General features: G+C 39.4%; 1 protein-coding gene and 1 non-coding gene across 8 annotated transcripts; both read left to right on the forward strand.

The window, feature by feature from the left end:
• Window positions 1-455: 455 nt before the first annotated feature.
• On the forward strand, window positions 456-526 carry TRNAG-CCC (transfer RNA glycine (anticodon CCC)). Its single transcript has one exon. It is a non-coding gene; the product is annotated as a tRNA-Gly (tRNA).
• Window positions 527-801: 275 nt separating this feature from the next.
• Window positions 802-20,785, forward strand: TIA1 (TIA1 cytotoxic granule associated RNA binding protein). Of its 7 annotated transcripts, none has more exons than XM_077305245.1 (13): window positions 802-1,029; window positions 5,848-5,944; window positions 8,008-8,106; window positions 8,547-8,601; window positions 8,773-8,805; window positions 9,979-10,066; window positions 15,833-15,908; window positions 16,552-16,660; window positions 17,000-17,095; window positions 17,180-17,264; window positions 17,794-17,917; window positions 19,175-19,314; window positions 19,701-20,785. In XM_077305245.1, the coding sequence occupies exons 1-13, from the start codon at window positions 1,004-1,006 to the stop codon at window positions 19,846-19,848; spliced, it is 1,176 nt and encodes a 391-aa protein (XP_077161360.1). In that variant the 5' UTR covers window positions 802-1,003; the 3' UTR covers window positions 19,849-20,785. The 7 variants fall into 7 exon arrangements, with proteins under 7 accessions (XP_077161360.1, XP_077161362.1, XP_077161359.1 ...); XM_077305244.1 differs by having other exon boundaries at window positions 803-1,029; window positions 19,172-19,314; XM_077305247.1 differs by lacking the exon at window positions 8,773-8,805.
• The last annotated feature ends 448 nt before the right edge of the window (window positions 20,786-21,233 follow it).

Here is a 21,233-nt window from a genome sequence, read left to right on the forward strand (position 1 = left end):
GGTCCCCTTTCCAAGCCTGTGACCAAATTCAGTAGTTCAGCTGAAACTTTCAGGAGACTGGAATTCTTTGCCTGAGAATAAGTTGGTACTAAACCTGGTTAGTCTCCTGAGTGCCCCTCAAAGTCAATGGGACTTGTTTATTTATTTATTCAGTAGTCTATCTTTCCCGCAGAGGTTCAAGGTAGATCGCATGGTATGAAAGTAATGAAATCACATGAGAGATCTGTTAGGAGATGCAATCAGACTGGGATCACAGAAATTAAACACAGGACCAAAAGTTGCAGGCATTAAAAGGAAATTTTCAGTATTATAAAGTATTACACTGGGACTGATTTGGGAGTGTGTATCCCTTCAAAAGGTGCATCTCTTTGGGAGAAAAAATTATATTTTGAACAGGGAAACCATGCTGGCTATCTTACTTTCTTAAGGTGTCTTTTCAGAGTCAGTTTCCATCTGCGCCGCTGGTGTAGTGGTATCATGCAAGATTCCCATTCTTGCGACCCGGGTTCGATTCCCGGGCGGCGCACAAGTCCTTTTAAACTCTGAAACTTTCTGGAGTCAACGAAAATGCCGATACTTCCCATCGTGATGCCTAAATTGTCAGGTGTGAAACAGAAGCTGATTTTTTTTTTCAACCCAAAGAACACAAAAAATGTTTGAAACGAACTACTCAACGGGCATGTGCGAAGCCAAGTCTCGCGAGATCTAGTGACCCGGCGCCAGGAGAAAGAGAAACCGCATAGAGGCTGGCGGAGGATTGGATTGAGCGCCAACGCAGAGGGGGCGTCAGAGCCGCCGCGCATGCGCAATCAGTCCCTTCCGTCGGCCGGCTCGGGCCTCTCTGCCCGCCAGCGCCATCTTGAGAGGACAAGCGGGGACAGGGGGCCTTGTTGTCCGACGCGGATCCCTGAGCCTCGGGTCTCCCTCGCGCGCGGACTCGACCTACGGGTCGGCGCCGTGACCGGACCTGGGCGGGCGAGGCTGAGGAGGACGAGCCGCCGCCATGGAGGACGAAATGCCCAAGACCCTGTGAGTCCCGGAGGCCTCCCGGGCCGGAGAAGGGGGATTGAGCCACGTTGACCCCCCCTCCCCCTCGCCATGAAGAGCCGCCGCGCGGCTCCCCTCAGAAAGGCCCGCGCGTCTCTTGCACCTTCCGAGGGCCTTCCTAAACTCGGGGGAGGCGGGGAAAGGCGGCCTGCCGGGCACACATGGGGCGGACGGAGGGAGGCGGCGGCGGCGGCGGCGGCGTGGGCTGTCCCTCTTCAGGCTGAGGGAGCCTTCCCAAGAGAGAGCTCGTGGGACAGGGACCGACAAAAGCCTCCCTCCCCGACGTACCCGGGGCTTTGGTTTCCTGGCTGCAAACGGCCTCCCTCGGCTGTGGTTCCGAGGGGGACAGGCTGTTGTGCCGCCTCGCTTGTGTGCTTGGCCCGAGCCTCTTCTCTTATCCGCCTCTTCCGTGCTGCGATGTTGGGGAGGAGAAAGTTCCGGGGGTAGCAGGAGCGAGTCCTAAGTGGGGTGGGGGTAGGGGGTAAGGGGTCCCCCCTGAGGGCGGGAGATGTGTGCCTCCGTCGGCCCCTCTGCCGCCCTCGCTGGGAAGAGCCTGTTGTATGGCAGTACTGCCAGTGCGTCTGCCCTTTAGTTAGGCGAACGCTTCAAATGTATTGTCTTGTTGCGATCCACTGAAGTTCGTGAGTGTCCCAAGCGAATCACAACGTGGATGCTAAAACTGGGCTTATTAGAGCTCAGCGTTTAGCACTCTTTGAGCACTTGAGCCAACTCTTGAGTATGTCGTAAATGGCTGCTGAATGTCTTCATGGAACAAGGTTTCAGGAGGACTAGATTAGGGGAAGCTTTTCTGTCACTTTTTAATATAAAAGGCTGTGACTGTGGTGAAAACTGTTACCTCAGTCTTCTGTTTGCAAACTAGTTTAGGAAGAGGAAGCCGCAGAAATGGAGGACCTCTTCTATACATCTCTGTGTCCCTGTCCCTCCCCAAAGCATTTGAAGCAACAATATCAGTAACAATATCCAAAAGCAGTTGGGGAAGAAGAGATCTCTTTGAGATATTAGATATTAGACGCTGATTGTGTATCCTTTTCTCTTAATTTATTGTAGGGGGAGGGCTTATATAGTTGCTGTTGGGAGTTATTGCCCTCCTTGAGCATGGTTGGCTTCTCTTTCTTTTGAGGTTGTGTGTTAGTAACTTTTCTTACCTACTCATTCAGAGGAATGTCCGTTCATCTTATTGAGATGGGAAGTTAAATAGGCATTTCAAAAGAATCCATGAAACATTGGTGAGTGGGGATGGAGTATATCACTTTGGATAGGCATCTACATGATATGTGAGGTCTGTTTTGCTTCTTCTTGAATCCATGCTGGGATCACCTCCATAATATTTTGATGAATTTGGTAATAGCATGATAATGTAGATATGTCTCTTGCACTTTTTCACATTTAGGATATTGAAATAGAAAATACCTCTGTATTGCCAAGTCCCCTTATGCTGTAGGTTACATATAGAAGGCTAAACGGATAACTTTGATCTGCTTAAGTGTCTGTTTGCCTAGTTTGCTTATGCTCATTATTGTCTCTCTGGAGCTTTTCATTTAAGTATGATGTGTTCAAAAGTCTAGCACTACACAGCATAGACTCTGCAGTTCAAAAAGTTTGGAAAGCTTTGAACTGGTTAATGATAGCAATCAGAAATGGTTATTTTTAGCACTTCACAGTGTGCAGACTATACAACTTATGCCTTGTTTATCCACCTAAAATATAATTAACCTCAGCCAGCTAACCTCTGTGTTATTGAAGTTGACCTGTTACCTTTTAACAATTGCCAGTGCTAGTGAAATGGAAAATAGAAATAAGTTAATATATTTATAAGTTCATATATTTAAATGACTAAAAATCATATGGACACAATCCAGCTAAAGTTTAGCATTTTGAAGTCCCACTGATTTGCATGGCAGAGATTTACAGTACAGGCCTAAGAAGTTAAACCTTTATAAACAAACCTGTTGACTTCACTGTATTTAGAAGTGTGTAACTACTTATGATTGCACTGTTAAACAGATGCCTAATTCTGCAATTGAAATCAAAGTACTGAACTTTGGCTGATGATGGATACTCTGTTACAGTATTACAGGAGTAATTGCACCTAGGTTCAGCAAATCCTTTACAAAATTAACGTACTTAACATTAATGCAGGAATAATTAAACATTACTGTAAGTTTGGAATAGTCTTAATAGCACTTTTACTTTTCATAGCAATTGTTAAACATCTGTATGTCCTGCAGTTTTCTATTCATTGTATCAAATAGTATATTAGTTCCATAAAGTATTGTTTTAAGTACAAAAGAGCACAGGTATGAATGTGAAATTACATAACTGTCCACATGTAATTGTACATGAGAAATTTTGATTTTATTTCTGGAAAAATGTAGTGAAGTTTATTTTACACACCAAACATGCATTATATTAATTATTTTGAGAAACCTAGAAGAGAATGAAAAGGCAACACTGACTCCCAGAAAAGGATACTGAGGAGAGAGATTTTCCTGGAAGATAATTTTAGGTTACCACTTATATGTGATGAAGTGCATTTTCATGAGCATTTTGATGAAATAATTTTAAAAATTTGCTGAGATTATATGTATCCTGAATAGAAAAGTAAGTTTGACTGAGACCATACAGGAATATTTCTTATGAAGCATGGCCTTACCTGAACCTGAGCTTTCTCAGGATTACCTTTCCACACATTAACTGTATTACACAGAGGGATGCAGTAGGTGTGGGAAAGTGCACATTGTGTTGATAATTTAGCTTTTGCCTTTAAAAATGAAAACATTTGCTGTTGCTAATACAGATACTCTGTGTGGTGAAATGTGCTTCCTTTGTGCAGATTTCTGGTACTACACAGGAAACCCAAAAAGACACTCTGATTGTAATTAAGTTCATCAACTACCTGGAAAAAAATGTCATCCCTTTAAAGGCTTAATGGGATATTATTTACTAGGTGGTGCTATTTACCTCCATGTCATTAAAGGTTTATTATTTATAGTCCACCTTTCTCACAAAGACTACACATCATGAGTCAAGAGTCAACAAAGTGGGACATTAAATAACCAATGTGTTAGTATTTTAGAAGTTCTGGAACCAACTAGTAAAGATCGGAAGAATATGTATTAAATTGACATGACACATTAAACCTTACAAAAAACACGTAATAAGATCCTATTTAAAATATGCTATAGAAATATACAGAAATATAGAGCACAGTCCCTAATAGTTCATCCAAGCAAGCTTGAGAACCATTTGTACAGTGCAACTCTATTATTTGTGCAGAAAAGCTCTCTTGACTCATTCTGTTTTGCATAGTTTTCAGAAGAGTGGGAGCTTTCCTAACCTCTTCATGCAGGCATTCCATGAGGTGGGAGACAGAAAGGCAAAAGCACATGTATGGGCAGATGCTGATTTTGCCCATTTGCATTTTGGTACCCAGAAGCCCCTGCTGACATGATCTTAGTTGTTGTGGCAGAGCAGAAGAAGAGAGGTTGCCCTGCAAATAGGAAGGGCTAAGGCTACGAAGGGCTTTGTATGTGATAGCCAGTACCCCCAAAACTGAGCAGAATAATAAATGGGCAGCCAACGATGTGTCTGCAGGATAGGAGTAATACACGTGCTCCATCTAGCCTCCATGAATAGGCATGCTGTGGTATTCTGGTCTAGGAGTTTCCAAATTGATTTTAAGAGGAGATCAATGTACAGTGCATTACAATAGTCAGTCTTCTTGTTTATTGTGGTATGGATCCAAGCCAGCTATATCATAGTAGGAGGCTACCTTATGGGCTAGGCTGAGTTGGTAGAAAACATATATTGCACTAGCTTGCTTGTGGTCATCTCCAGGAGAAGGGTCAATGTAATTTTTCTCTGGGTAGTTAGCAACCTTAATAGTAGTATGGTTGTGTTGCATTAAATTACACTTAATTTTTGTGACTGTATACATACTCCTGAAGTAAAACTGATGATATTAACACATTTTGGGTTTTTTTTCCTTTTTGTGGTGCCTTTGAAGCTACACTAGAACAAAGTTTAGCCTTAAAAACTGAGCCATCCCACACTGGGTTCAGGTGTGTGTGTGTGTGGGGGGGGGGAGTTAGAGCCCTCATTTATGGACATGTATTATCTGATGCATGTTTTTGGGTTCCTTTAGTTAGGTGGCAAGCATTTATACTAGGAATACTATGTGGATGAATATGTTTAATATAGTGCTTATCAAGTGGTATACAAATGGAGAACAGGGAACTGTTCTATTAGTCTTCAGAAGTGGCAATTAAAATGCAATATTCTCTTTCAGTCTAGCTTCTGATTTGTGTTTGTATTTTGCAAGCAAAACTTTGAGAAATGAATGTGTGGGTAAGACCCAAGTACAGATCTTGCCTCCAGCGGGTCTCTGTAGCCCAATATAAAATTGTTGTATTAGTTTTTTTTAAGTATATCTTTATAATAGCTAAGACAAAGAAAGATGAGGGGGGAATGCAGGGAGTGGGCAAATACATAGGAAAAGTTTTTGCTGAGTCTGTTGATATCTTTGCAGTGTTAATACCCACAAATAGTCTCTAGTTTTAACAATGCTGGAAAAATACATGTAGACAAAATGTTCACTTCCCCCTCCCTTGGTTTTTTAACATAACTTTTCCTCCTTATCTTACTCTTTTCTTTCTTTTCTTTTTTTCAGCACCTTGAAAATTAGCTTTTACATTTTATTTTAGTAAACTTAATTGAAGAATGCTTATTGTAGCAGTTGATGTTATATTTTGAATGATCTAAAATGTGTTACTTTTACAGATATGTGGGGAATCTATCAAGAGATGTTACTGAAGCTCTAATTCTCCAGCTGTTCAGCCAGATTGGACCATGCAAAAACTGCAAAATGATAATGGATGTAAGTTGCCGTTGTTACTGACATTTTTGTCTCAGTGAATGAGATTGTAATTTTATTTTTTCCTGCCCCTTGATATGGTTTACAAAAATCAAACAATGTAAATATTAAAACAGCAATAAAGTAGACAAAAATCCAAACGCATAAAAATACATACAACAATCACAAATTAAAATTAGTTTGAACTGAGTAATAGAGGAGAATAAAACAGTATGATACCCTTGATACATAAATAGTAGCTGTAGGCAGACAGTTTAGGCATAGTCCCTGTTGGTGGGTACTGGCATAGCTAGTAAGTACCTGTGTTTTCTGGCAGATGACAAAAATGCTTCCCCACAAGAAATCTCCAAGGAGCTGAGAGCATAGAAATGACCAGAGACCACAGCAACATTCCAGGCACCAGACACAAAGATTTTACAAGCATACCCTGGAACATAGAATATATCCCTGTCATCTCTCAAATAGCTTGTATGTAAGATACAGGAGAGATGGATTGGATCCTGTCAAGGGAGAAACCGTGACTAAGGCAAAACTCAGCTTTTACATTTTTGCCAGCAGCAAAATGGAAGAGACAGGACTAGGAAAAAAGTTATGGGCACTTGCCTGCATCTTGAGATAAAGTACCTGTATGAGTTTTGAACAGAGCAATGTTAGCACTATGCTGTAACAATGCTTGGTTTCCTTGGCTGGTTGTGCAGAGTGCATTCTCTCCAGAATTTGAGATAATAAAGTCCCCTTATGTTTGTTTAAGTGTGCATGACATGAGGCTAGAGGAGCATATCTCAAATGTGGATATCCTGCCTAGGATTTATTTACCGTAATGATACCTAGAGGCTCAGGATTCACATGTTGCTGTTCAAGGACTGTTCCCCAACATGGCATGTGTTCCATGTTCCAGAAAAGTGAGAAAAGTTGTTGCCTAGTTAGGGATTGTAGTTGCAAGTGATCACTGCCATGAAACAGATGCCAGTTTAGGACTGGATGGCAGATTAACTGTGAGCTTCTCTGCGGCCCTCTTATCAGGAATGGAAGTAAGGTACCTATCCTCTCCAACAACATTGCAGCCTTTCTTGCAGTAATCTGGGTGCAGATAAGAGAGAGTAAATCCTCACCATGACAGCCACCCCAGAGAAGAGCAAGCTGGCCATAGTGAGGTTCATTATTCTATTCCCGTTTCTACCATGGCCAGCTTATTTTCCTTTGGATGTCTTGGCAGTGTCATGCTGTTTGAGCAGCAGTGCTGAAGAGACAATGTGGAGGCAGAAAAGGGAACCCTTTCTCTGCCTCCAGGTATACAGAGGCAGGCTGAGGTTCAGCATTATTGAGGAGAGAAAGCCTTACATGCTTAGAAGTAACCAGGCCACTAAAAACTTTCTCATATTTGACATTAATTTGTGACTAGTGGTTTCCCCAGGTGGCTCAGAGCTCCTACAGTAGTCATGTGGTTGATGGTAGCTGTAGATAGGACTCTTTGTGAGCCACTTAGTGAGTGCCACTGATACAGTGCTGTGGAGAGCTGTGTTCAGCTTTTGATATCCTAAACTGTGCTGTGGGGTGGGTATGGGGAGGGTGGGTGGTGTGGTAAAGCAGGGTAGGGTATAAAGTTTTTCTCTTTCACTGAATTTGATGCCAGCATTTTTACCCAAGAGAGCTCCCCCCCCCTGTAAATCTGCTTTACCACCAATTTCTGGTTTCTATAATGGTACAGCAGAGTGGAGTTTACACTTGTTCATGATGAAGCAGGCAGTCCTTCAGTGTAGCTTTATATTACATTGTTATGGATTTAGTTGCTATACTAAAGCAGATCAGACCGTCCTTAGGATTGTGCTGTAACAATACAGGAACATTTAGTCTAGACCCTAACCCCCATTCACTGAGAATGTTCCAGCACTGCAGTGGGGCTTTGTTTTCTACTAATTCAGATCACAGGCATCCAGTAAGTGTGCCTACAATTGCAACTTTAAAGTCATGACTGGCTCATCTGACCATATCAGAAAACCAGTAAGATTGATCTTGAGAGTACACAGGACTAGTCTGTGACGGCTTTTCTTCCTGTGTTAAAACAGACAGCTGGAAATGATCCATACTGTTTTGTGGAATTCTATGAGCATCGTCACGCAGCTGCAGCTTTAGCTGCTATGAATGGACGGAAGATAATGGGTAAGGTAAGCTTTCAGGTTTAAAGGGTGAATGGAGAAGAAGTATGGATTTGGGTATGTGGATGAATCAGCTTTACAAAAAGGAAAATAAAGGTAAACCTTTCTATTTTCTTGTTAGTAGCAGCACTTTGAGCTTTAAAAAGCATTTTAAGAAAGCTGTGTAATGACTTTACAGAACAAAAGAGCAGTGAATTGCTATCTTCAAGTTTGTAATTATGCTGGATTTACAAACAAAATAGTTCAGCAAAGTAATAAAACATGACCTGACAGAATATTTAAGGATTGCCTTAATATTCAGCATCATTAGTGCAGGGGGCATTACTATACATATTTGTGTGAGCTTGGTCCCATCCCCATAAATTTGTGTACTTTCTGTTTGCTAGGTTGGGGGAGGGGGGCGTTATTTCAACATGCTTGAATATAATTTTAGTAAATATTATTTGTAGGAAGTCAAAGTGAACTGGGCAACAACCCCCAGCAGCCAGAAGAAAGATACCAGCAGTAAGTCCCTTACGATTCAAGCGATTACTGTTTATTGCACAAAAGTGTTTTTAATGTTAAGTAATAAGCAACATGCAAATATTTGCCCTATTATTTTGATCATTATCCTAAGATATTATTTAATCTGTTTGTGTTAATAAACTTAAGAACAAATCTAATCTTTGTCATCAGGTAGTACCGTTGTCAACACACTGCGTTCACAAGGTAATTGTATCTTCTTAAACATAAAATGAAATCTCTCAGGGGTATTCACTAACCGCCTGAAGCTATTTTGGGTGGGTGTTCTGTGGTGACAAGATTTCTCCCTCCTCTTGCAAATGGATCAGGATGTGGACTGTTGCTGACTCCTTAAGCCCTTTGGCCCCATTAAGCCATTTTGCAGTTATCTTCTCTGAGGGCAAAATAACCAGCTTCCTTCAAGGCTGCTGTCTGTGCTGCACCACAAAATGCCCTTGTGGTGTATCCGTTTTGATTGCATTCAAAATCCTTTCCCCTTTTTGCTGGGAGGCAACCCAGTGTGTTGTCTGGCCTTAGAACTTGTAGAACTCGGGGGAGGTTTGGGCCAGGCTCTTACCAAGATGGAGTTGTAAAGTGTCATGCGCACTCTGAGAATCCGTTCATGGTGGCAATGATTAGAATAGGCTTTATGTGACTATGAATGAAGATATGAAATCATAGTATCACCTGTTCTAATGTCAATAGCTCTAACATAAATTGTGAAGGGATTACTGTTTCCGTTCTGTTGCCTTCAGTCTTAGTTCACTTTCTCATGGATTTGACATACTTTGAATTCACATGGATTCACATGGTGTAAAGGCTGGGCAACCAAAACTGTTGGCTTTTCAGAAAACTGTCAAATACTTTAACATCAAACTGTTGCAATGCAAGGTATCTTTTTGACTGTTCTTCACAAAATACATATACGTTGAGCTGTTTATAGCACGTGTTGTCCATGCTGGTTTGTGTAAACGTTACTCTGTTTTGCTCACAGGACCAGTAAATATCTTAGCTCAGTTTTTAAAAAAAACTAAATAAAGCTAAATGGTAGTATTATGATATTATGAATGTAAGACTTTAATGTAATTTGTTGGCTTTGGAAATAGCACTCAAGGAACTATAGTTACCTGTTAATTATTACAGATATAACTTGGTATGCAAAGACTATAAAAGTTCTAGTTATATATAACTTACTATACTTGTGAACTGTCTTGTCTATCTATGGCTATAAAATAAGAATGCATTTTGTTACCTGATAGAAGATTCTAGTTCTCACGTAGTTTCCAGATATGTGGGACTTGATACAAGATTTTAAAACCATACCCTGTGTTTCTGTGAGTACTCTGCAAACTTGTAATTTTTTTTCTTTTTCCTGGTAAGACCACTTCCATGTCTTTGTTGGCGACCTCAGCCCAGAAATTACAACTGAAGATATAAAAGCAGCTTTTGCACCGTTTGGAAGAATATCGTAAGTAATGTCTTATGCTGGATAAATGGGGACAATAACCTAGCATTAAACTGGTAAAAAGTTTCAAGATGTTGGAGGATATATCCTTTAAAGAGCTGTATCTTTTTGTACTTGCCTGGGAATCACCAAACAGTTCATCTTGCTTGACTATATGTGTATATTTGATTTTTATAATTTTAAATGATTTTCATATTTTCATGTCATATGGTAACTTTTTAATCTGTGTATTCATTGAGTTAATCACTAATGACTGAGCATTGTAGAATGGATTTTCTAAGGCAGCTCTAAGATCAAGGTGATTTCTGCCAATGAAAAGGCACTGCAGTCCAATAAAAGCAGCTTTAATATGGATCAGATTTCATTGAAGTTATGCCTGTAAGATTTTGGCTTTTTGTGAAATGGGTGCTCTATTAAATAAAATAAACTAGAAACTGGTCTTTAGTGTAACTTTCAGCATAGATTGTTGTAGTTGAAGGCATATGAAACTCTTTATGAAAGATTGGAAAGCTAGCTATATTGTCCTTGAATTTTAGTTTAGGATCAGTTAGCCAGAGTGGCACTGTAATTTTTTATCTATGTAGTGAAGCTGTTTGTGGGAATCATTTCCTAATAAATCTAATATAATGGTCCTCTACCAGCATTTGTGTTGTTGCTACAGCTTGAAAACTTGGTATCTGTTTGATAGTTACATTTCTAAATGTGTTTGTTTTGGTAACAGACAGGTCTGAAATAGAGGGAAGATATTTATTTAGTTGTTTGGCTATTTCTTCCAAGTATTTTTTTTTTGCATTAGATGGAATAGTAAAAATCAGTTGTCCACAAATTTCAAGGATGATAACATAAGGAGTAGCTATCGCATGTAGGTATTAGCTTTTTCAATACTTTTGTATGGATGGTTAAGAAGGTTGAAGAGAGGATCAGTACCTTTAGTAGAGGTTCTCTGTCCCCCCCCCCCCCAAAAAAAATGTGGATGTGGCAAACTAATCTTTTCTACTTGTAAACTACTAAACTGGCCAATTATGTCCTCCAGCCTCCATTATTGGCAGCCAGGACCAGTTGAATAAGTGATGGTAGTCAGTTTTGTTGTGTTTTTCCACCACAAGTAGTTCCTTGGCTGGACCTACTTTTGCTGTTTGGGAAGAAGTAAGAAAGAAAAACTTGTCTGTGCCCCAAGATTTTCTGTGGCTTGCTTATGCCCAGCAGCAGTTGTTGAATCCTCTTGTCCTGTGGTTTAGTAGAGCCAGGGTCAAAATTCAGGGTATAAGCAGACTTTTTATATAGGTAGAAGAAGCAGTGTTAGTGTTTCTGTAAAACAGAACATAACCAAACAGGTGGACTCTTAATGCATCAACTACTGCATCATCAATCAAAATAATTAAATAACATTACCACCACATTTCCACTCTTCCGCTTTACTTTTCACTCATGCTGTTCCTTCTTCCTTCTCTCTCTCTACCCCCAACTGTCCTTTTCTAGCAGTCATTTCTCTCTTCCCATGATCCCAGTGTACAACATTTAGTGTGATAGGATTCTAAGAGGATGGATCCAGAACCAGACAGAGGGATGGCAGATGAAGAGATTACCAGTTGGGGTCAGGAGAAGACAATATCAGAAGTAAAGTTGGAGAGTAGATAAGGATAGCAGTTGGTGGTATAGTATATTCTACATAATTCTCTACAGATTTGATATTTTCACATTCCTCTGTGAAACCAAAGTACACAGAACTTGCCTAGGAAGTGGTACCAAGTTTGTGTTCCATCTCATCCTGGTTGTTGATGTAGTTAGGAAGATCTTTGCCTAAGAGGTCATAGTCAAATTAATATTTTCTGTGGTCCTCTGCATCCTTAAATAGTCAGGGTTGGTATGGCAAAAATCTTTCCGTTACTGTGGTCTTTTGCTCTTCCTATGTTCTCACCTCTGTGTGTACCACCTTCTAGCTAACCTATCAACATTTCTATCTTTTAAATATTTCTGACAGTTAATGTAAGTAGAATTTAACTTCTCAACCGAGGATGTACCTGATTGTGGTGCACTTTTTCAGAACATAGGCATTCAAGGAGCCCCACAATAATAAGGCATATACAGTGAAGTCAACCCAGTAGAATGCATCGGGGGGATCATCTGATGAAGGCCTTGCTCTGTAATTTCCTTCTAGGTTCTCATTTTTCTTATTTCTATGTCTCTGCTTTGATTTTTAGTTGTATTATTGATGCCACTTGTCCATGCTCAATTTTTACGTGGCAGTAGCACAATTTATTTCAGTATTTAATATAACATTAAATAGAACATAGCCTGTTCAGTTAACACCATATCTTCATCTGCTGCTGTTGCTGCTACTGCTACTACTCCTACTGCTAGTGCTACTAACAATCAAGGAGGGTAAGTAAAGAAGTCCTAGTCAAGTACACACAAAGTGATTCAGGGACATTTGTGGGTATCCACTGTAAAATATCCTATCTGTAGATGGATAGCTGTCTTGTTCAGGAAATTATGTGTAAACTGTCAATTATCTGTCATAGTGCCCTGATTTGTGAAATTCTCCACCAGTGCCAGAAAGATGGTGCTGCACATGGCATCCAGACTTTATTTCAGTTTCAATAGGTTTTTGTGAGCATTGTGCATCAGTTTCACCTTACTCATACAGAAAGATTGTAGCATGCCAGAGAGCTGCAAGCAAGCATATTCCCCCACTCTCCCTTCCTTTCTGCATGAGAGTATACTGTCAGCTCTGATAGTGCTGATCACTTTCTTTGCCAGGAGAGGGAAGCAGGCATCCCCACCAAAGGATATGGCTTTAGCTTACTGCAACAGTTATCTATTTGTGGGAAGGGAGAATCTCAAGTACAAATAACAAGGATAGTATCAGGTAAATTGTGAATCAGTGGTTGTTTTGGTAAAGGCTTCATAATGTGAAACTAACAGGTAAGATTTCTTGCCTGCAGGCATCTGAAACCTGCTTGGCCAGTTCCTTTAGCAAAAACTATCCACATAATTTTGGATAGGATTCTGCAAACATGTTCCCTTAGAACTTTTCCCTCAAGACCTCAGATTCTCAGGTTTTAGTTGGCTGTATGCAGAAGAGCACAAAGAAATTTGCATAATGTACTGAACTTTGGTGTGTTCTTACTCATTAGGACACAGACTTGCTTTAGTCTCAGTACTTTATTGGCAATGAAAATGTGTAGGAAATCCATTCATTTCAATTTCATCTAAACATTTCCATGCCACAAATATCACAGGGATTTAGGCAATACTGTGTTGTTCTTGTCTTTTGCTGTCAAGATGCAGCCAATTTATGGCAATTTCACATGGTTTTCAAGGCAAGATATGCCCAGAGGTGGTTTGCCATTGCCTGCCTCTACATAGCAACCTTGCACTCCCTTGGTGGTTTTCCATCCAAGTACTAACCAGAACTGACCCTGCTTAACTTTCTAGGTCATGCGAGATTGGGCTAGCTGGGATTTATCCAAATCAAGGCATACATTAGCTGAAAAAAATTAGAAATCCATTTTGTGCTGGTAAAATACCTTTTAAAGTGCTAGTACTAGGTGGTGTAGGGCAAGCCTAAGGTTTCTGATCAAACAACTTGAAGAAAGTCAAATGCTTTTCTTCTGTCTTGGTTTTCTATTGAGAGTCTATAGCCTTATCTGTATTAGTTTAGTCTTGTGTGCACCAAGAACCCAGGCTAGTGGGAGGAGGGAGGGATAGCAAAACTTTACCTTTCAAGAAAATACTGAGGGCTACACCTAATTGTAAATCCTGACTTCAGCCATGAGTGGCTTGTGCCTGCTAATTACCCTTTTAAATATATGTGGCTGCAGAGGGCAATGCCTAGTCACTAGCAGGAAGATTGTCCTTGAGGCAGACAACCCCCCCCCCCAAGTTGCCTCAGCTGAAGGGAGAATTAGCTTTCCCTTCATTCAAAGCAACTGCTGGGAAGAGGGGAGGTACGAGGTTTTTACACAGTCACATTTTGGAATTCTATCCAGTCACTATAGTAAAATTCAATTCAACAGGTAAAACCCAGTGCTTATTGAAATAGTTTTCAAGCCCTTAATTAGTTATGGAATTAAAAAGATAACTTTACAGACATAATTTGCAGGCAAAATTTATTCTAAGTTTTCAGAAGTTAATTGTTAAATTTTCAGTAAAAATAACAAAAGAACTTCTGAAGTACACATAAAACTAGAATGCCGGATGTCCTTGGAAGTACAATGGATCATGATTAAATAATACAATCTTAACATTAATTTGTTTATTTTAATTGCCTGTAGCATTATTTTGGTAGTTAGAAACCTACACGTAAGGGCATTCACCTGAGAGGGTGTTTTGCTTTGCATATACATGTTTTCTTGAGTTTTAATTTTCCAAGGTGACAGTTGTGGTAAGTATAGAGGGTTTCCCTTCCCACAGGGAATAGAGAACTACCCATACGATCATGAGAATAACTGTTCCCAGGCAAACTATATATAATATAGGCATAATTCTAGAGCATATAACTTTCTTAAAAAACAGAGGCTTTTCCATGAGGTAACATTTTAAAATGGTGTTGAATTCTAGCAGGATATTTCAGTGGTCTTAAAATTACTTAGCTCCATTTCTAAAATCATATTTCTTAATGCAGAGCTCAATAATATGCTTCAATTGTTTTGAGCATCTGGCATCAGGAAACTTCTTGGTCTTGCTGTATGGATCTATCTCTTCAGTTACACTGCATAATTTTCATATTAGTTTTATTCTGTGGTTGCCTGTGTGTGTTTAAAATGCCTGAATCTTTTGGGTAGGGGGGAGGGAAAACTAGACCTGTATATTTGAGATGTTCTTGACAGTTCACTCTTGTGCAGAAATTGCCTGAGAAACAATTGGTTAATAAAAAGAGCTTTTCCACCAGTGGGGTTTAGCTATTGTAGCTGGGTCTTTGTCTTTTTATTAACTCAATCTCAAATAATAGGGCTCTGGTTATTTTGCAGAATGTCTCTGAAGAATGGACAGCATTGCCATGGCTAACTGCAAGCTACAGTTCACAGTGGACAAACGTTGTAGTTTTCTATTTACTTTTATAATTTTTTTTACTTTATATACTTTGTAGTTTTCAATCAGTCCTGTATGATTGTTAATTACGAATGCAGTTTTAAAAGAAATTTAATAGTGTGTAGTTTAAAAAAACGTGTTAGTGTTTATTTTCTTCCATAATGCAACCATTTCTGAAAATGTCAATTTCTCAAAATTTACAGCTGCCCAAGTCCAAAAAGGGGGTAACGAATTGACCTGAGAAAATTAAAGAATTCAGTTAACAGGCGACGTATGCCTTTTAATTCCTATTTTTTCATTTTTTCTATTTTCTATTTCTAATAAGTAGGTAGTATGTGTTGGCCAATAGTAAGTTTATAAATTGCATGGTTAAAGTGACCCGTTGGCTAATATGCTAGTCAGTTACATGACCTCAGTTATTCCTTGGAATAGCTGCTTTGACCATGCGTAGTGTTTTTAACAGTATGTAAGAGCATTTTGAACTGTGAACCAACGACTGTAAAATATTTGTTTTTAAAAAGCTATTGATTTGCATGTTTACTCAATTAAGTTTAATTTTGCTGCCATGTGATAAAACATTAGTAAAATGGAAAATTGCTTTGTCTATATATTGCTGGTGCATTTAAGAATTTCACTTTATTAAAGGTGAAACATGACAAATGAGCTGCGTGTGAAAACATTTTTATTCTGATTTTGTTCTGCTGATGCTTAACCAATTCTCTCTTTGTTTTTTAGGGATGCACGAGTTGTGAAGGACATGGCAACAGGAAAATCTAAAGGATATGGCTTTGTTTCTTTCTTCAATAAATGGGTGAGTAACTGCATATTGATATTGCCAACTTTGTAGACTGGAGAACTTTAACCAGAATTGGCAGGTCTTTATTGCTCATGACACTGGCAGATGCATGCTCCTAAGAGGAATTCTACACAAGTACAAAACAAGGGACAGGCCATATCCTTCAGCCTGCAATGTACAAGGCAACAGAGAGTAATGGAGGGGAAATATAAAGGAATTCATTCCATTGGGCTGTGCAGATAGGCTACTTCCTCTGGGAGGGAGTACGTACAACCTCTGTGGCCTTGGGTCTCTGGTTAATGTCAAGAATTGGAGTTAGTTTACTTTCATCGTGCTCCTCTAGTTTAGAATAATGGTATTTAGAATGGAGAACAAGCAGCTTGCAAGTCTGCTGAATACCATCTTAATTGTTTTGCCATTAGTTGATCACATAATTACTTAACTAGTAAATAACAACATAAGTGCTCAGATGCAAATAAGAATATTTGTTGAAGATATGATTCTTTTATAAATACAGTTTCTACAGTGGGAAACATCATACACTAAAATTTTCCATGATCAGGAAACCTTTTGGAATGTATCATTGCTCATAATAGATAGGATTTAAAAAAACAATAATTGCTTAGCCTCTTTTGAAAGTGCTCTCCTCTGTGGTTAGGATGCCGAAAATGCTATTCAGCAGATGGGTGGACAGTGGCTTGGTGGAAGACAAATAAGGACTAACTGGGCAACGCGCAAACCCCCCGCTCCAAAGAACACATATGAGTGTAAGTGTGTAAACTACTTTTTGGGCAGTAGTTATAACATGGTGTGTTTCTTCTTTGGTCTCTAGAAAGCAATCTTTTGCACGCTAACAGTGCAGGATAGGAACTAGAGTATTTAATTAATGCTTTGCTTCCAAAGAAAGAGTATGGACTTTGAGACAGAAATTTAGTTTTAATAGTATTTCGTAAAAGGCTTAGATTGCAAGCCATTTCTGGGTACTTAGGAATACCTAGAAGTACAGAGCTGTCAATCAAAGCAATAATATAATACAAGAAATGGAGTTTATGATATTTCTATTGCTTTGAAGAATTCAGACTTACAGAATTTGTTTTTCTGTGTAGCAAATGCCAAACAGCTTTCCTATGATGATGTTGTAAATCAGTCCAGTCCAAGCAATTGCACTGTGTACTGTGGTGGAGTCACTTCAGGACTAACAGGTAAGATACCTTACAGTGTTGAACAATCTAGAAGGTTGACTCTAACCATGTTTACTAACTTTATTTCTGCTTTTTTGTTTGTAGAACAGCTGATGCGTCAGACATTTTCTCCGTTCGGACAGATAATGGAAATTCGGGTTTTCCCAGATAAAGGGTACTCCTTTGTGCGGTATGACATTGTTTTGTATATCTGTAATTAGGTAGCTTAAGGCTCTGTCAAACTTTGCCTGCCCTTTTTGATGCTGCTTCTTAAAGCTTCTGGAATTGTTTGTTCCTGCAATGTTTCCTTCAGACAACGACTACTTCAAAGTAAATCTAGTCTCTATGGTTGCTAGCCAAACTGCTGCTTATTCACCTGTGCTTTACTTTAACCTGCTGACCACAGCTGATAATCTGGCAGCTTCTGTTCAGTTTTTCCATTGTGAGTTTTTGATTATACTGTATTTTGTGATGCCTTCCCCTGATCTCTGGTGCAGGGGCAGAATGACGTATGGGAAACTTAGTCCTCTGCCTCGCTTTGTGTAGGGCAGTGTATTTCCCCAAACCCTAAGAAAAGTAGTCTGCCTGATGGACTTGCACATACAGTATTTGCCTGAAAAAAGACATCCCGGAATGTAAGATGACTCCTCCCCCTAAACAGAACTTTTAATGGCAGTTCTGTTCACACATTGAATCAGATTTGTATTGACTCCTTACAGGTTCAATTCTCATGAAAGTGCAGCACATGCAATTGTTTCAGTCAATGGCACAACCATAGAAGGCCATGTTGTGAAATGTTATTGGGGTAAAGAAACGCCAGATATGATCAATCCAATCCAGCAGGTAAGGAACTTTTATTTCTGTTTTAATAATAAGCTGGAACTTGGGCTGCCAGGAAGAGACCATCAGAGTTGGCAGATCTACACAGTGGGTAGACCATTAATTTATAGACCCCTTCTCATGCAGGTATCTCAATGTGATATACAGGAATACACCATAAAACAATAGGGGCTAAATACGGAGGGTGTATGTTGTCTTTGTGAGTGAAATATAAGGTGGGGTTTTGTTTTGCTTAGAAGTGTGTTGCTTATTCAATTACTGTAGTCAACTTTGTTGTGTAGCTCTTGGATTGCTACTACTACCATTGCAGACCATCCTATAATCTGTTGGTCAGAACAAGTGTGGGAGGACTATACAGTGGCTATATTTGGTGGTTGCGGGGAAGGAGGGGGGGGCACAGGGGCAAAAATACCCAGGAACAGGGACTGCAGGCTACCAATCATTGTAGGACATGTTATCTTTTTGCTGCACATATCACCCTGTTGTCACTGCAGTCTGTTCTACTGTTATAATACCAGTTTTTCTGCATTGTACCTGCACTCGATATCATGTCTCATAAGCCATGCTTATTCATATTTCTGCAATCTATAGCATTGCTTTTTAGATATATTGATTGTATCAACTTATACTATGTAATCTGTTTTGAGTCTTAGCAAGAAAGGTGCACTATAAATGTAGAAAACAAATACTAGCATTGCTTCCTAAAATGTGTGTACTGTTGCTGTAGCACTGATACATATGTTTTGGGGGAAATTGTTATGTGAGTGGTAGTTGAGACACAAGTGAGAGGAAAGCTGCTGCTATAGCAGGCAGTACTGGAATAGATGGGCCAGTATTCTGTCTCTGTATCCTATGTAGTATGAGTGAGCATCCCTAGTGTTATGCTAATACAGGGGTAGTCAAACTGCGGCCCTCCAGATGTCCATGGACTACAATTCCCAGGAGCCCCTGCCAGCATTCGCTGGCAAGGGCTCCTGGGAATTGTAGTCCATGGACATCTGGAGGGCCGCAGTTTGACTACCCCTGTGCTAGTACTTTATATTTTGCAAAGAGATTTCACTTTAGTATTCAAGTCTCTTGATTCAGAATGCTATAATATGTTTCATAGCACTGACTGAATAAAAACACCTCTGGTTGATATAATTAAACAGGTTTTAGGCATACTAATTACAGAAGGACTTAAATATAATGGGATAGCTACTGCCTTTTGTCACAGCTGAACAGTATAGGCTAACATTGATTTCTTTAATCTTTAAGCAGAATCAAGTGGGATATCCACCTCCTTATGGGCAGTGGGGCCAATGGTATGGAAATGCACAACAGATTGGTCAATACATGCCTAATGGTTGGCAAGTCCCTGCATATGGAATGTATGGACAAGCATGGAATCAGGGATTTCAGTAAGTTCTGTGCCAAGAAATGTTTTCTAGAATGAATGGAATATTTGTGCAAGTGGCCTGCAAACCTCCTTATGGGGCTATGATAGAAATGATTCTACAGTTTTTTGTGTACCTGGTAATCTAAACATGGAGCTTTTTCTATAATTGTAGCAGCCAGTCAGCCGATTTATCTGTACATATTTAAATATGAAGTGTGTATTCCCTTTATACTGAATCTGTCTGAAACAATTATTTTTATTTGGGTTAATTGGTAGCTGCCAGTGGATTTGATAACAAATGGAGTATATTTTATTAGACATTCCCTCCTTGTCTTCATTATACCATTCTGTTCATTTTTAAAGTATATTTGGTGAGCTTAATTTGATCTTCCTTCCTCTTCAATTTAGTCAGACGCAGACTTCTGCAGCCTGGATGGGTGCAAGCTATGGCGTACCACCCCCTCCACCACCCCCTCCGCCACCTCCCCAGGGACAGAATGGAAGTGTTCTAACTAGTCAAACTGGATATCGAATGGCAGGATTTGAAACACAGTGAGAGAGATGGACTCTGGAACAGAAACAACTGGTGGCTCTGAGGCTATAAGGAGCATTGTAAATCCTTTGTTTACTTTAAAAAAAATCTATCCAATCAAGTCAGTACAAATGTCAGAAACAGTATTTATTTTTAATCATGAACCTTTTGTCCACATTTTTTTTAAAAAACACACACACACACACAACGGGAAATACTAGATGCTGGATATCTGCCAACTTTTGCCTTCTTTTCCTCTTTTGAGATGTGTTTCTTGAGATCCTTGTTTGAAACACAACTAATGCAGGGATTTCTGCCACTTTTAGATTGGGGCAGAAAATTGCACAATATCAAGACTTTTTTTTCCACTGAAGTAGCGTGCAGTTCTAGTTTGCATTCCTAGTATGATTTAAAAATGTGTATATGAAAGCAGTTATACAAAAACCCACGCCAAAACTGTGTGAATTCTGAAGATTTATTGTGATCTTCAGCTTGTGCACAATTCTGTTTTAAAGAGATCCTATTGTATAAAGTGTCCATCTCCTCACTTTTGTTATACGGGGGGTTCAAATATAACTTATTGGTTTACATTATTTTGTACCTAGACATTTTTCAAAAAGTGGTTTTTTGCCTTACTCTCAGCTATTAAATTATTAAATGGGGGTGGGGGCAGGGAATTGATTGACTAAGTTAGTTGAGCGGGACGCTCTGATGGATCCAACTCTTCATTTGTTAACTGTTTTGTTGTTAGACTTGAGAAGGTGCCTGGGAAATCCCTGTTGGATTTGCTTCAAGATCTTTTATCTTGATTGATGAACTTCAGCCCAGTTTCAAATATTGCTAAAAATGTGACATTCTTATGAACCAGCTTTTTAAAAAAAATCTTGTCAGTTTTTACATTTAACATGTATCCTTTCTCATGTAAACTATTTTAGCAAATTAATATTTTTCACAAAAGTTGGTCAACTTTTGTATGTCTCCTTCTTTGAAAGGGTAAAAAGGCAGAAATCTACATATGATATAAGTACAGTTGGAAACGTTGGTTTTTGCATGTGAATATCATACATTTAGTTTTTTTGAATACACAGTCCTCTCTTTTTTCAGAGACATCTTACTGTTAGCAATTTTTTTTTACTCATGTGGAGTAAGTTTGACTTGACTTTAGCATGTACAGGTAGAACTATGAAATCTTGTAGCATTGTATAAATCAGGCTGGGGTATGTGGAATGCTCCAAAGAAGCCTGAAGGACCAGCCAGATAAAGCATTTGGAATTGTTTAGAGGCCAGAAAACAAATCTTGTTATCCTACCTCTTTGAGCCTTCAGAGTGCAATCCCTACTCGGCAAGAAAACCAAAAAAATAAAAATAAAAAATTACCTGCCCAACAACAAAAGAAAAGCCCACAGTAC

Source organism: Paroedura picta, chromosome 12 (assembly GCF_049243985.1).
Source record: "Paroedura picta isolate Pp20150507F chromosome 12, Ppicta_v3.0, whole genome shotgun sequence".
NCBI classification, from domain to species: Eukaryota; Metazoa; Chordata; class Lepidosauria; order Squamata; family Gekkonidae; genus Paroedura; species Paroedura picta.